The sequence below is a fragment of the Mus pahari genome, chromosome 21 (assembly GCF_900095145.1).
Source record: "Mus pahari chromosome 21, PAHARI_EIJ_v1.1, whole genome shotgun sequence".
In the NCBI taxonomy this organism is placed as follows: Eukaryota; Metazoa; Chordata; class Mammalia; order Rodentia; family Muridae; genus Mus; species Mus pahari.
The window spans coordinates 16,782,961-16,795,653 of record NC_034610.1 but is presented as its reverse complement, the minus strand read 5'-3'; the positions used below and the strand labels follow the sequence as shown (position 1 = coordinate 16,795,653).

Here is a 12,693-nt window from a genome sequence, read left to right as displayed (position 1 = left end):
CTGCTCTCCTGTGCACAAGACATGGGCAGCGTGCCATCATCCTGCTCCTCCACCTCCGGTGGGAAGCCACGGCTCTGGATCTGTTTCATGAGTTGCCACATTGGCCGTGACATTACATAGTAGATGTTTGGCCTCTGGAACCCATTGAAAGTAGAAGCAGCAGCAATGGTGTATGCACCCATGTTCTCAAATAGCACCCAATCACCCACATGCATTTCAGGCAGGTTACAGCACTCAACAGTCTGATCAAGGCCATCACAGGTTGGTCCCCAGATGCTGGATGAGTAATACTTCTCATCTGGCTTGGGTGTCTTCTGCAGCAGGGCCTTCACATGGGCATGATCATAAAGAATGCAGTTAAATGATCCATATACTTCATCACTCACATAATACATGAAGGTTTGCTCATTTGACTCATCTTCATCGTCAGAGCGGGGCTGCTCCTTCCACACGGTTTTTTTTTTTTTTGGCAATGATGTTATCTGCCTGGCTCAGCTATGATTCTCACTCCAGAGTCGGATGGGAAGTACTTGTCCAGAGCTGGGTTGATGACACTGGTGATCTCTTCAAACTTAAGCTTTGTATCTTCAGATCCAGGAAAGCCACCACCAATATCAAGCAGATACATGCTGAAACCAACTTCTGTTCCCATGTCAAACACACAGCAGGTATCCGACACTGCTGGCACGAAGGTCTCNGGGTCAGTACATCCACTGCCCNCATGGAAGCTNACACCAATGATGTCAGTATTTAGCTCTTTTGCCTGTTCCAAGAGAAGCCTGCTAGTTTTGAGTGTGGCATCAGACTTTTAACACTGAGGCGACAAACTGCTTTGGAATCATCAGTGGCAATCCGCAGAACCAACTTTGCCTTGGGATGTGCTCTGGCGACTTTCATCAATTCAATTTCACTGTCATCTGGACTCCGCTACCGGCAGCATACTTGATCTGAGAGACTTGTTTACAAGAACTTGCATAAATAATCCTCTCTGGAGGCACCCCAAGCCCCTGCACCAACTGTATTTCAGTCTTGCTTACACAGTCAAATCCTGTCCCAGTGGCAGCTAGGGTGCTCACTATGGTTCTGCTTTCGTTACACGTGACTGTGTAAAAGGGAGTAACGTGGGGAAGAGCTTTTAGCCACNTCAGATGCTTCTTCAAAATGTCTCCGAGGTCCGCAACATAGAAAGCATCCTTATCGTCAGAAGAAGAGACTTCATTGATTTTTTTGGTCCATAATGTCCTTAGCAGTAAAGCCTTCATCGAGGATGTGGCAGTCAAACTCTTCCTTAGTAAAGCTGCTCATGGTTCTCGATGNGCCTACAGAAAACCTGGAGATGGAATTAAATTATCGCCAGCTCCTCACAAGGCCGACTTATCCAAGAACTCTCAATGCTGTCTCCTTGGAGTGGTGGAAAAACTCACAGCACGGTGGCGTGGCTGGCCGGACCCATGGAGACGCCACCGCCAAACCCCGAGGAGTGCCCACCCGACAGCCGCTGCCCTGTCAGCTGCCTCATCAAGCCCGCCGCAGACGCCAACCGGAGCTGCTGGCTGAGGGCAGCTGGCAGAGGTGGCTGCAGGGACTGACCCCAAGGCAACTCTTATAAAGATAATATTTAATTGGGGCTGGCTTATAGGATCAGAAGTTCTGTCCATTATTATCAATGTGGGAACATGGCAGCATCTAGACAGGCATGGTACAAGAGGAGCTGAGAGTTATACATCTTCATCTGAAGGCTGCTAGCAGAATACTGGCTTCCAGGCAGCTAGGATGAGGTCTTAAAGCCCATGCTCACAGTGATACACCTATCCCAACAAGGATACACCTTCTAATACTGCCACTCCCTGGGCCAAGCATATACAACCATCACAACTGATGTGTGACATTATTCATAGGGAAATAAAGACACACCTCTATTATAGATAAGGAACCAATGACAGATCAATGTTGGGGAACAACATAGTCTAACTTGGTGAGTCAATTTGTTTTCTTTTTTAGGGGTGTTTTGTCTGCATGTATATTTATGCACCATGTGTGTAGCTCACAGAGGCCAGAAGAGGGCAAGATACCCTGAGTTGAGATTACAGATCGAGTGCCCATATGAAGGTGCTGAGAATTCAAAATGAGTCTTTTGTAAGAGCAGACAATGTCCTTAACCACTGAGTCATCTCTAATCCCAGTGGACCAATGAGTTTTACTGGTGTGACTTAAAAGACAGTTGGTGAGCTGCTACTTGCAGGCAGCTCACCTGAGGTAGGAAGTGTGTTTTTCAAACCACTCACTAACTCCTCTAGGCCGCTTGAATGTGACTACTTCATAGCTGGTCTGAACATCTTCTATGCAGTTCATTTTGTCTGATGGTGTCAGCAGTACTTACCAATTATATACATGGGAGGCAAGAGGCCACTAATGAATCTTGCCAGTTTATGGGATCTCCTGAAGCTATTAAGTCAACTATTCCTATAGAGAGGACTGAATGTATCACCTCCCATTTCTTTACCTCTGCTTTAATTCCCTGTGTTTTAAGGAGCTTCCTCCACGTTGGAAGGTGTAATCTCAGAGGAAATTGATACACAACCTATACCAGACATGCCCTCGGAGGAATCTCCATGGTTACCAAGGAGCAATTGCCCATCATGTTCATTGCACCTTTATTCACAGTACCCAGGCAATAGAATCAACTTAGAGACATCCATCAACTGACACATGGGTAAATGTAAATGTGACATATCTACAAAGGTATATTACTCACGTGTAAATAAAATGAATAAATAATGTTGCTCTCAATTCCAGGGCTATTAAATGGAGGTCTCTGTATCAGGTATTGGTATCTACTTAGGAATTACTAGTCATAGATACACCAGAAGCACCCCCAAACAAAACAGGTTATTGCCAGTGCTATTCCATGGCCATCCTAAGCAGAAGGTGTTCCTGAAGATACCACTTTGGTTGCAAAATAGACGAGTCTTGAACTTACTAGGAAACTCTCCGAACTGGCTAGCTTTTATAGCACTGCAAGGTCTTGTGCAGGCTGCTAGCAGAGAAATGATGTTACGGTCTTACCCCTGGACCATGCATCCTACAGTACCAATGTACTAGCCAAGATGTGTGCACTTGTGTAATACTGTCACCATTGTGAATGGCCATAAGCAGGGTCTCCCTGGAATGGATCTGAGGCCTGCTCCTTAGAGAAATTCATACCATGGTTAAACAAAACAAAACAAAACAAAACAAAGGCTTTGGAAGTATAAGTCCAAGGACAGAAGCTATTGATCTTTTTTTAAGTAACATGTTATTAATCAACCATCCAAATAGTCATGTTTCTAATGAACAGTTTGTAAACTGGTGAAGGAAGACTCCTTTTGCAGTAGGAGGTAGGTAATGCAGAGACCCATAACTGTTGAGAAAGTACTAAGCATAAGCAACTATGTAAGACTGGGGCAATTACCATTTCATCATGGCTGATGGAGGGTTCTGGAGTCTCCATTAACTCCATGAGGGTATAATTGCTGGTAGTGGCAGCTATATTATTTAATTATAAAGTCTGGAGCAAAGATTTCCCCATCAGCAAAGGAATTTCTGCTTGCCTCCAGGGATTTCAATCTTTCTCTCCAAGTCTGTAGTTTCTCTTTGTAATTCTGACTGACTTGGAATTCATAGTCATATCGACAAGGCTGGTCTAACACTTACATGGATGAACCTACATCTCTGTCCAGATCGTTGGGATGGGAGGGGTGCATCACCACATCCTTAGCCTTTGAGGATTTCTAAGCTGTATGTCAGCATTCCAGTTATTCCACATGCACGGCCTATCTCTTGACAGTTTGTCTCTTTCTTGGTATTTGTAAGGCTCAACTCCAGCATCAAAATTTGGGATGCAAATGAATTAAGAGAATTTATTATAGGATTTTTCTTTCATGATGAATTTTATTTTAATCTTTGCAATCAAATTCAGTACATTTAGGGGAATGTAATTTCCATGAACAACACTTTGGGATTATGTGTGGTATACTTTTACATGGTTTCTCAGAAGTATGAGCTATGTAATGTACAGTATAATTAGATGCCTTTGTCAAAACTTTAAAGTTATTCCATGTTGTCCTTATTATGATTTTTTGTTTTGAGACAGGGTCTATGTATGCTGGCAGTCCTAGAACTAGACTCACAGGGGTCGTCTAGTCTCTGTCTTCTGAGTGTTGTGATTAAAGGCATGTAGGCATGTACCATCTTGCCTGACATTATTATGAATGGCTGGATGCTGAATGAGCTAAATGTTTTAGTTATAGTTTTTCCCAGGGATGCCAGAGAAGTCTCAGTGGTTAAGAGTACTGGTTGCTCTTCCAGAGAACCAGAGTTCAATTTGGAACATACAAATAGTTATACACAACTATCTGTACTGCCAAATTCAGGGGATCTGATGATCTCTTTTGCGTTCTACCTTCACCAGGCATACATGCAGTGCACAGACATGTTTGTAGGCCAGTATTAAAAAGAAATAAAAAGCTCCCCCCCAGTTACATTTACAGAATTTTATTTTGATAGGAACTCTGATACATTTTGTGAGGTTTAAGTCTTCATTAAAGGCTTTCACAAGCTTGTTTTCTTTATATTTCTATTACTTCTCCTGTTGTGATTTGTCAGCAGGGAATACCAGGTAAATGTTATGTTACATTATTTACAATGGTATGTTTTTCTCCAGTATGGATTTTCTGATGTCTTCTAAGACTTGAAATCCACATAAAGGATATGTCACAGTCTTTGCACTTGTAAGGTTTCTCTCCAGTATGAATTTTCTGATGGTCTCTAAGATATGAGCACCTAGTAAAAGATTTGTTACATTCCTTACATTTGTAAGGTTTCTCTCCAGTATGAATTTTCTGATGTCTTCCGAGATTTGAAATCCATATAAAGGATATGTCACAGTCTCTGCATTTGTAAGGTTTCTCTCCAGTATGAATTTTCTGATGATCTCTTAGAGTTGAATACTGATTAAAGGACTTACCACATTCCTTACATCTGTAAGGTCTTTCTCCAGTATGAACTCTCTGATTTGTTCTCATATGTAAAGGCTGGGGAAAAGATATATCACAGTCTTTGCTTTTGTAAGGTTTCTCTCCAGTATGAATTTTCTGATGTGCTCTAAGAGTTGAGCCTGTAGGAAAAGATTTGTCACAATCCATACATTTGTAAGGCCTTTCTCCAGTATGAACACTCTGATGTATTCTAAGATGTGAGCGTCTGGTAAAAGATTTGTCACATTCCCTACATTTATAAAGTTTCTCTCCAGTATGAATTTTCTGATGTGCTCTAAGAGTTGAGGCTCTAGTAAAAGATTTGTCACATTCCGTACATCTGTAAGGCCTCTCTCCAGTATGAACTCTCTGATGTGTACTAAGATGTACATACTGGGTAAAGGATTTGTCACATTCCATACATTTGTAAGGTTTCTCTGCAGTATGAATTTTCTGATGGGTTCTTAGATTTGAGTACCAGATAAAAGATTTACCACATTCCTTACATTTATAAGGTCTCTCTCCATCATGAATTTTCTGATGTATTCGAAGACTAGAAATCCAGAGGAAACACTTATCACAATCTTTGCACTTGTGAGNTCTCTCTCCAGTATGAACGCTCTGATGTCTTCTTAGATGTGGGTGCCAGGTAAAGGATTTGTCACATTCNGAACATTTGTAAGGTTTCTCTCCAGTATGTATTTTCTGATGTACTCTAAGTGTTGAGCTGTCACGAAAAGATTTGTCACATTCCTTACATCTATAAGGCCTCTCTCCAGTNTGAACTCGCTGATGTGTTCTAAGNTGTGAGACCTGGGTAAAGGATTTGTCACATTCCATACATGTGTAAGGTTTCTCTACATTATGAACTTTCTGATGTGTTTGAAGAGTTGAGCACTTAGTAAAAGATTTCCCACATTCCTTACATTTGTAAGGTCTCTCTTGGTTATGAACACTCTGATGTCTTTGAAGATGTGAGCACTTGGTAAAACATTTGTCACATTCCCTACATTTGTAAGGTTTCTCACCAGTGTGAATTTTCTGATGTGTTTTAAGAGTTGTGGTCGTAGTAAAGGATTTGACACATATCTCACATTTGTAAGGCTTTTCACCAGTGTGGATTCTGCAGTGCCTTTTAAGATGTGATAATTCAAAAAAGGACTTACCACATTCTTTGCATTCATAATGTGCTTCAGGAGAATGAATCTTCTGATGCCATCTTAATGAGGCACAGTGGGCAAAGGATCTGTCACACTCCTTACATTTGTAAGGCTTCTCTCCAGTATGCTTTCTCTGATGGCTTTTAAGTGCAGATACCTGCACAAATGACTTTTCACATTCTTTGCATTTGTAAGGTTTCTCTCCTGTATGAAGCCTTTGATGTGTTTTAAGATTTGTGCACTTGTTAAAGGATTTTTCACAAACGTTGCACTTATAGGGTTTCTCACCAGTATGAATTCTCTTATGTATGCTGAAACTTGAGGCAGTACTGAAGTATTTACTGCAGTGTCCACACTGATATGGTTTCTCTCTAATGTACATTGTTTGTTGCATGAGACTGTGTGTAGAGCTGAAATGGTCATTATATTCATCCTGTTTGTGTTCTTTCCTTGCAGTGTAGCGTCTTTGATCTTGGCTAATGTTGGAACATAAATTGAAAGATTTCTCACAGTCTTTAGATTGGCAAGGGTCTTCGCCAGTGTGCATACTTTTGTGTCTATCTATGTTTGATGAGTCAAGAGAGGCATCCTTCTCATTACAGCATCTGGAGTTGTTCGAGGTTTCTGTAGTGTCACTTCTTTTATAAAGTGCACAGCTGGAGGGCTCATGAAGCATTTCGCCATGCTCGTTACACTGACGAGACTCCTTTTCAGTCCTCACAGGTTGATGGACAGTATCAAATATATAATAGTTCTCTGAAAAGGAATAAAATCAGATTAATAGGGCTTGTTTCCAGATGACATACGTGATAAATGGCTGTCTTCGTAAGTTCTCTTTTAAACTAAATTAAACTGCAACCGTTTAGAACCAAACTCCCAGTAGCTGAAGCTATTTGTTCACTGTAACCGTATGGATCCTCACAAAAACAGCATGCCAGTCTTCAAGGTCAGTGATTTTTAATAGATAGCTCATCTACTTTGAAAATGTCTAACTTGGCACAAGATGGAACAAATAAGTGAGGGTAAGTAATTATTTTTGGGATGGAGCACACTCACTGGTTATATTCAGAGGATACGTCTCTATTTTTAATTTATTTCCTCAGAAGTGGATGAAAACTTTTGAATCCAATCCCAGGCTCACAGTGAGTGTACTTCCTAATACATAGCAATAGAAATTACTCTTCAGGAGATCCATTTCCTTACATGATTAAAGGCTTACTGAAAAGCATCCAAGGGTTTGGTTTTTCTATAAACAAACAAACAAACAAACAATAAAAGGCATTAGATTTTTCAAAATGAATGGATACAATGAAATATTTTGCCAGGTATCCAAAGCTCTAGATCATTTGAAGCAGGACTTTCATGGGCAGTTATTGCTCTTATCTTTTCCTCCACTGTCTTAGCTCCACACCCTGCTGTGTTTCCTAACTTTTCCATATATGGGGTTATTCTCATGTATACTCTATACACAACTTCTTAAGATTATTTTCCCAGGAGGATGTTTGTGTATCCTCCACTGGAATGAAAGTGATACATATTGTATGAAGACATACAAGCAAGTTAGTCAATTGCATAATAATAATAATACTTCATGGAATCACATTAGGCTTATAATTTGTAAAATTATTCCAATCTGATGCCAGCACAGTCAAGCAAAAATGCACATTGTTCTAGTATTGAGGCCCCATACAGGTCTAGAGTTCTAATAAGTCACAACATCTTCTAAGAGTTGAAGCATGCAGGATGCAACTTGAGGAAAGGAGACTGTAGTAATTGCAAGGATCAGGAATATCTTGGATATCTTGCTGTGGCTATGAGTCATGGAGATCATGCAGTTTAGTTCAGGAGAACTGGCCCTTTTACATGATCCCACAGATCACAGATAGCGTAGATGTTGGGGTGGAATAACTCATAGTTCTGGAACTGGTTTTGGGTAGTAACTGAGTTGGTTTGCCATCAACTCTCCTGCACCCATTCCACCAAAAACAGCTCTCCAATGTAAAGTCACAGCTTGCCTACCCATGCCATGGCTGGTAGAGGCAGGGACAGCTCAGAGAGTCCCTTAGTCATTAACATGCCCTCAGGCAGCAACCTGCATGAGCATCCACAGACATCAGCATGGCCTTTGGTGGTAACATGAGCCACAGGCATTAACAGAGACTCATTGTAGTATGTTCATGGACACAGACATGGGTCTTAGCAGAGGCAGTATGGCCTGGACATCATCATGACCTCAGGTGGCAGTGCAGACCTCTCACAATAGACTGTTCCTCACTGTGCTTGGGTCTTCAGTTCTAGTTCTTCTTTACAGTGCACAAACCACTATGCTTCTCCCTTTCTCTAGTCTCTCCACCACATACTTGATCGAAGTAGCCACACTCTCTGGCTGTTCTCTGCTAGCGTGGGCAGGCGAACCTCTTGGAAAATTTCTTTTTCGTTACCAAACTTTGCCTAGTCTGCCGTGTTCTCCATGATAGCCTATATCAATAGTTTATAGTCGATAGGGTCAGTATTTACAAAGGATGAGTTAAGAATTCTACAAGCAAAATATTCTCACCAACAGAGACCAGGTTGCTGTAATTCTCCAACATCACATCAATGTACAAAGCCCTCTGAACAGAGTCCAGGCATTCCCACTCCTCCTGAGAAAAGTTCACAGCCACATCCTGGAATGTCAGCAGACCCTGAAACAAAAATCACAGTTTGACTATGTGCTACAGGGTAGAATAAGGAGACAAGATGCATATGAGTGAAGACAATTATCATCAAAAACCATTTAAATTTTTAAAATTCACCAAAAAGAAGATTTCCAATATAGTCACCGTACTGGCTAGTTTTGTGTCAACTTGACACAGCTGGAGTTATCACAGAGAAACGAGCTTCAGTTGGGGAAATGCCTCCAGGAGATCCAGCTGTAAGGCATTTTCTCAATTAGTGATCAAGTGGGGAGGTCCCCTTGTGCTATCTCTGGGCTGGTAGTCTGCTCAATTAATTTTATAAGGATATCTGAGCCACTAACAAGCTGATAGAAAACTTTGCATCAGACACATGTAATCTAAAATTTTCCTAATCATATAGAAGTGCCACCATAGACCAGTAGCAATTTCAGTACACTGCAGCTGCAGGGTAGGCATGGAGAGCTGACATTCAAACAAAGTGAGTAGAGTAAGGCCATCATGAGGGATATTCTCTCTGCATCAAATGGAACAGCTTATGCACATGTCAGTCAATACCCACAAGAAATCTGTATGGATGCATTCCACATAATTCTACATAATGAGTCTAAGACCCAGTGTTCTGCACAGTGGGATGGTGTGGGGACAAAAAAAAAAGTAAAAATACTGATGTCTCTGCTTTGGGAAGTTACCACTGAGCTTCCTAGAGAAGTGAGTGATTCTCCTAAGACAAACAGATATGAGGTACCAACAAATACATGGACATATCAATTGTGATATTAAACACCAAAGAGAAATACAAGTAGATTACAACCTCCGTCTATACTCAAGAACATTAGTTTCATGGCACAATTAAGCACTGCAATGAAGGTAATGACCACCAGTAATGAAAAAGGATATAAAGGTAAATGCTTTTCTTACTGTAATTTGATCACAGGATTTGGGGAACTTGGTGTTGTATTAGTATATAAACAAATATTTGAAAGTGAAAACATAAAATAACATCTGAGGCTTCAGAGCATCCCAAATGAATACTGTAACTGCATAAAAATGCATTGAGTTGTCTAGACTCTAGGTCTGGTTAATTGCAGTGTGTGATTTTGTTGGTCTGCAGGCAAAAAAAAATCAAAATAAAATTTAAAAAATCATCAGAAGCATAAAATTAAGGACTTGCAATGTATCAAACTATAATATTTTTAGAAATAGAGTAGATATGACCACTGACCTGGGACATATCCTTCTGTTTCTCTTCTTTGATTTTCTCTTTGAAGATCAATGAATACTCAGCTTGTAGATCTTTAATATTGAGGGGTCAAACAGGAAAAGTAAAATTAATACTGAATGCTATTTAAGAACAAGGTCAAACCACATAAAAAAGACTCAAGTAACAGAATACTACTTGATGTCTGTTCAGTGATCCCAAAGCCAGCAAAGTATGGAAAGACATTTGAATATTGTAGTCATGAATTAACACAATTCATTTTACTAAAGCAGCATAGTACATAATAAGTTAGAGGCAAACCATGTACAGGACAATGAGAGGAATTATCTATCAGAACACAGGAAATGATACATTTCATGTGAAAAATTGATAAGTACAGGAAAACTGGGACGTAATCATCCATGCTCAAAGGTGCAAGCACTTTTTCTCACAGTAAAGAAGGAAGAATACTACAGATATTCTAATCAGCAATAACAACTACAAAACAAAATCATAGGGAGTATAAATACTATGAACAAAAAAGTTGCCATTCTGGAAATGAATATAGAGTGTTCTCAATTAAATAAACAAATCCTCAGGTTAAATAAATTTAGCATGTGAATCAGCTCTACCACCCCTTGCCATATGTTCAAAGGACTCAGCATCCTATTACACAAATAGTTGTTCACCCATGTCCATTGCTGTTTATAGTCGTAATAGATACAAAATAACACAATGTAAATGTCCTTCAACTGACAAATAAAAATGTATATATACACTATAAAATATCATTGAGCTCTAAAGAAAATTGAAGTCATGACATTTGCAGGTAAATGGATGGACTGAGAACAGATCATACTGAATGGAGTAACCCAGACCCAGAAAGACAGACTTTACATGTTCTCTCTCACAGCAAGTTCCTAGTTCCAAATATTCAGATGTGAGCACACAACCTGGAGTAAACACAATAACCAGAAAAGTAAAAACAGACCATGGTGGGATGTAGGGCAGCAATAGACAGGAGGTGACAGGGAACAAGTCATCTAAAGGGGAAAATGGGAAAAGTAGAAGGATTTCATTATAGAGAAGGGACAAATATAAGCACATAAGGAGAAAAAAACACTAAAGATGTCTAAACTATCATTTTCGTCCTTCATAAAATGCCTGCCATACATATAAGTCTGCGAATGCATAGATAGTCCTACCAAGTCATGACATTTGGAGTGTAAATGAAAACTTCCCATAGTGATGATGATGCTCCCTATAAGAGCCATATATTTTCTAATAACACCACCAATGAGAAGCTTGCTTAGAAGCTGCTGTTACAGCTGAACTGTTCAAGAGACTCCCAATACATTTCATGTTTTTACTATTGCCCATGGTTGCCTCACAGACATAGAAGATGAGTGAGTCCCTATTGTGGAAGAAGCCATGAACTTTGGACACAGATCCTAAGGGACTCAAGAGATGGATCTGACAATAAAGTGTCCTCCCTGGGGACTAGGTTTCACACAAGAAGGCAACATGCACGATTACCAAGGAGGGAGCCAACCAACAGTCCTACCCAGCCATGACACATATGAATCAGAACATCTGCACTGCATGATAACCCTGAGAGTGCAAGAGTGGCAACCATGCCTTGGGGGGAAACAACAGCTTTCTAACTGACTTAAGACCCTTTCAACAAGAGGGTCATACCTGATACTGGAAAGTTAGCTAGTAAAGTCACAGACCTTGGAGGAGAAGCTACAAGCTAACTGCATTCTAAATACTTATCCTAATTCTCACAGATAAATGTAGTAATCACCGTTCATTGAGGAAATGGAGCTTATGACAGAAAACGACAATCAGTCGAAATGCACAGTTGTAATGCTCCGTCCAACTGACACATAAGCATCACAACTCTGGCACTAAGGCTCGGGCATCACTGAACAAGCTGGGGCAGGAGTACTGTAAGAGCCAGAAGAACGGGAGGCTTGTTGTGACACCGTGGCTCCTAGAAATGTCAAAAATCTACATTCTTGAAATCTTACAATCATGGTTACCTATACATTCTCCAAAGAAGACAACACCTTCAAGAGATGGAAGGGAGAAAGCTCACCAGGCCTCAACCTTAGTCAAACACTAAGGGATTCTGAGAACCGAGGAAACAGTCTTCCCTAGAGAACAGTATACTATATGGTTATCCAATACCAAGGGTACAGCCTTGAAAACATACGGACAAGTAGGCTGTAGTTTTATATTTAGGAACTTACACTAGCAATGAAAGAAAAAAGCTATTAAAAATAATAAATGCCTGTGTAAAGTGAAGATTTTANATCNTTTACATAAAAATGACCAGAATGATTTTTGCTATTTGTATAATTGCAACTAACATNAATAACACATAACAGGTAGTGAGAGAGATGGCTCAGTGGTTATGAGGACCTGTTGCTCTTGCAGAGACCCAGCTTACATGCTAAGAATCCAAGGTGTGGCTCCCAATTGTTCACAATTCCAGTCCTATGATACACATGATATACACCCATACACTCTATGCAAGGCATGCCCTAAGTCAGACAAAGCATTCATATACCTAAAATATATGAATCTAAATTTAAAGAAATTGAATAGTAAATAAAAATTAGGGAGGAGAGGGAAAG

At 40.2% G+C, this 12,693-nt stretch overlaps 2 protein-coding genes and 1 pseudogene across 5 annotated transcripts in view; all 3 read right to left on the bottom strand.

Annotated features, from left to right (window-relative positions):
- Positions 1 to 1,310, bottom strand: part of LOC110338488 — a 2,856-nt pseudogene extending 1,546 nt beyond the window's left edge.
- The window catches only part of LOC110338283 (zinc finger protein 54-like), a 91,818-nt gene that overhangs the window by 21,357 nt on the left and 57,768 nt on the right, over positions 1 to 12,693 (bottom strand). The gene's annotated exons all lie outside the window — the stretch shown is intronic.
- The window catches only part of LOC110338287 (zinc finger protein 54-like), a 24,102-nt gene continuing 15,410 nt past the window's right edge, over positions 4,002 to 12,693 (bottom strand). For 3 of the 4 annotated variants that reach the window (XM_029532852.1, XM_029532850.1, XM_029532849.1), the window contains exons 3-5: positions 10,076 to 10,146; positions 8,733 to 8,859; positions 4,002 to 6,931 (exon numbers count right to left, since the gene is read on the bottom strand). In XM_029532852.1, coding sequence (XP_029388712.1) covers positions 4,665 to 6,931; positions 8,733 to 8,859; positions 10,076 to 10,146 — 2,465 coding nt within the window. In that variant the 3' untranslated portion in view covers positions 4,002 to 4,664. Of the gene's footprint in view, positions 6,932 to 7,231; positions 7,308 to 8,732; positions 8,860 to 10,075; positions 10,147 to 12,693 lie in introns of those variants that run through there. The other variant, XM_029532851.1, reaches the window with a different exon arrangement.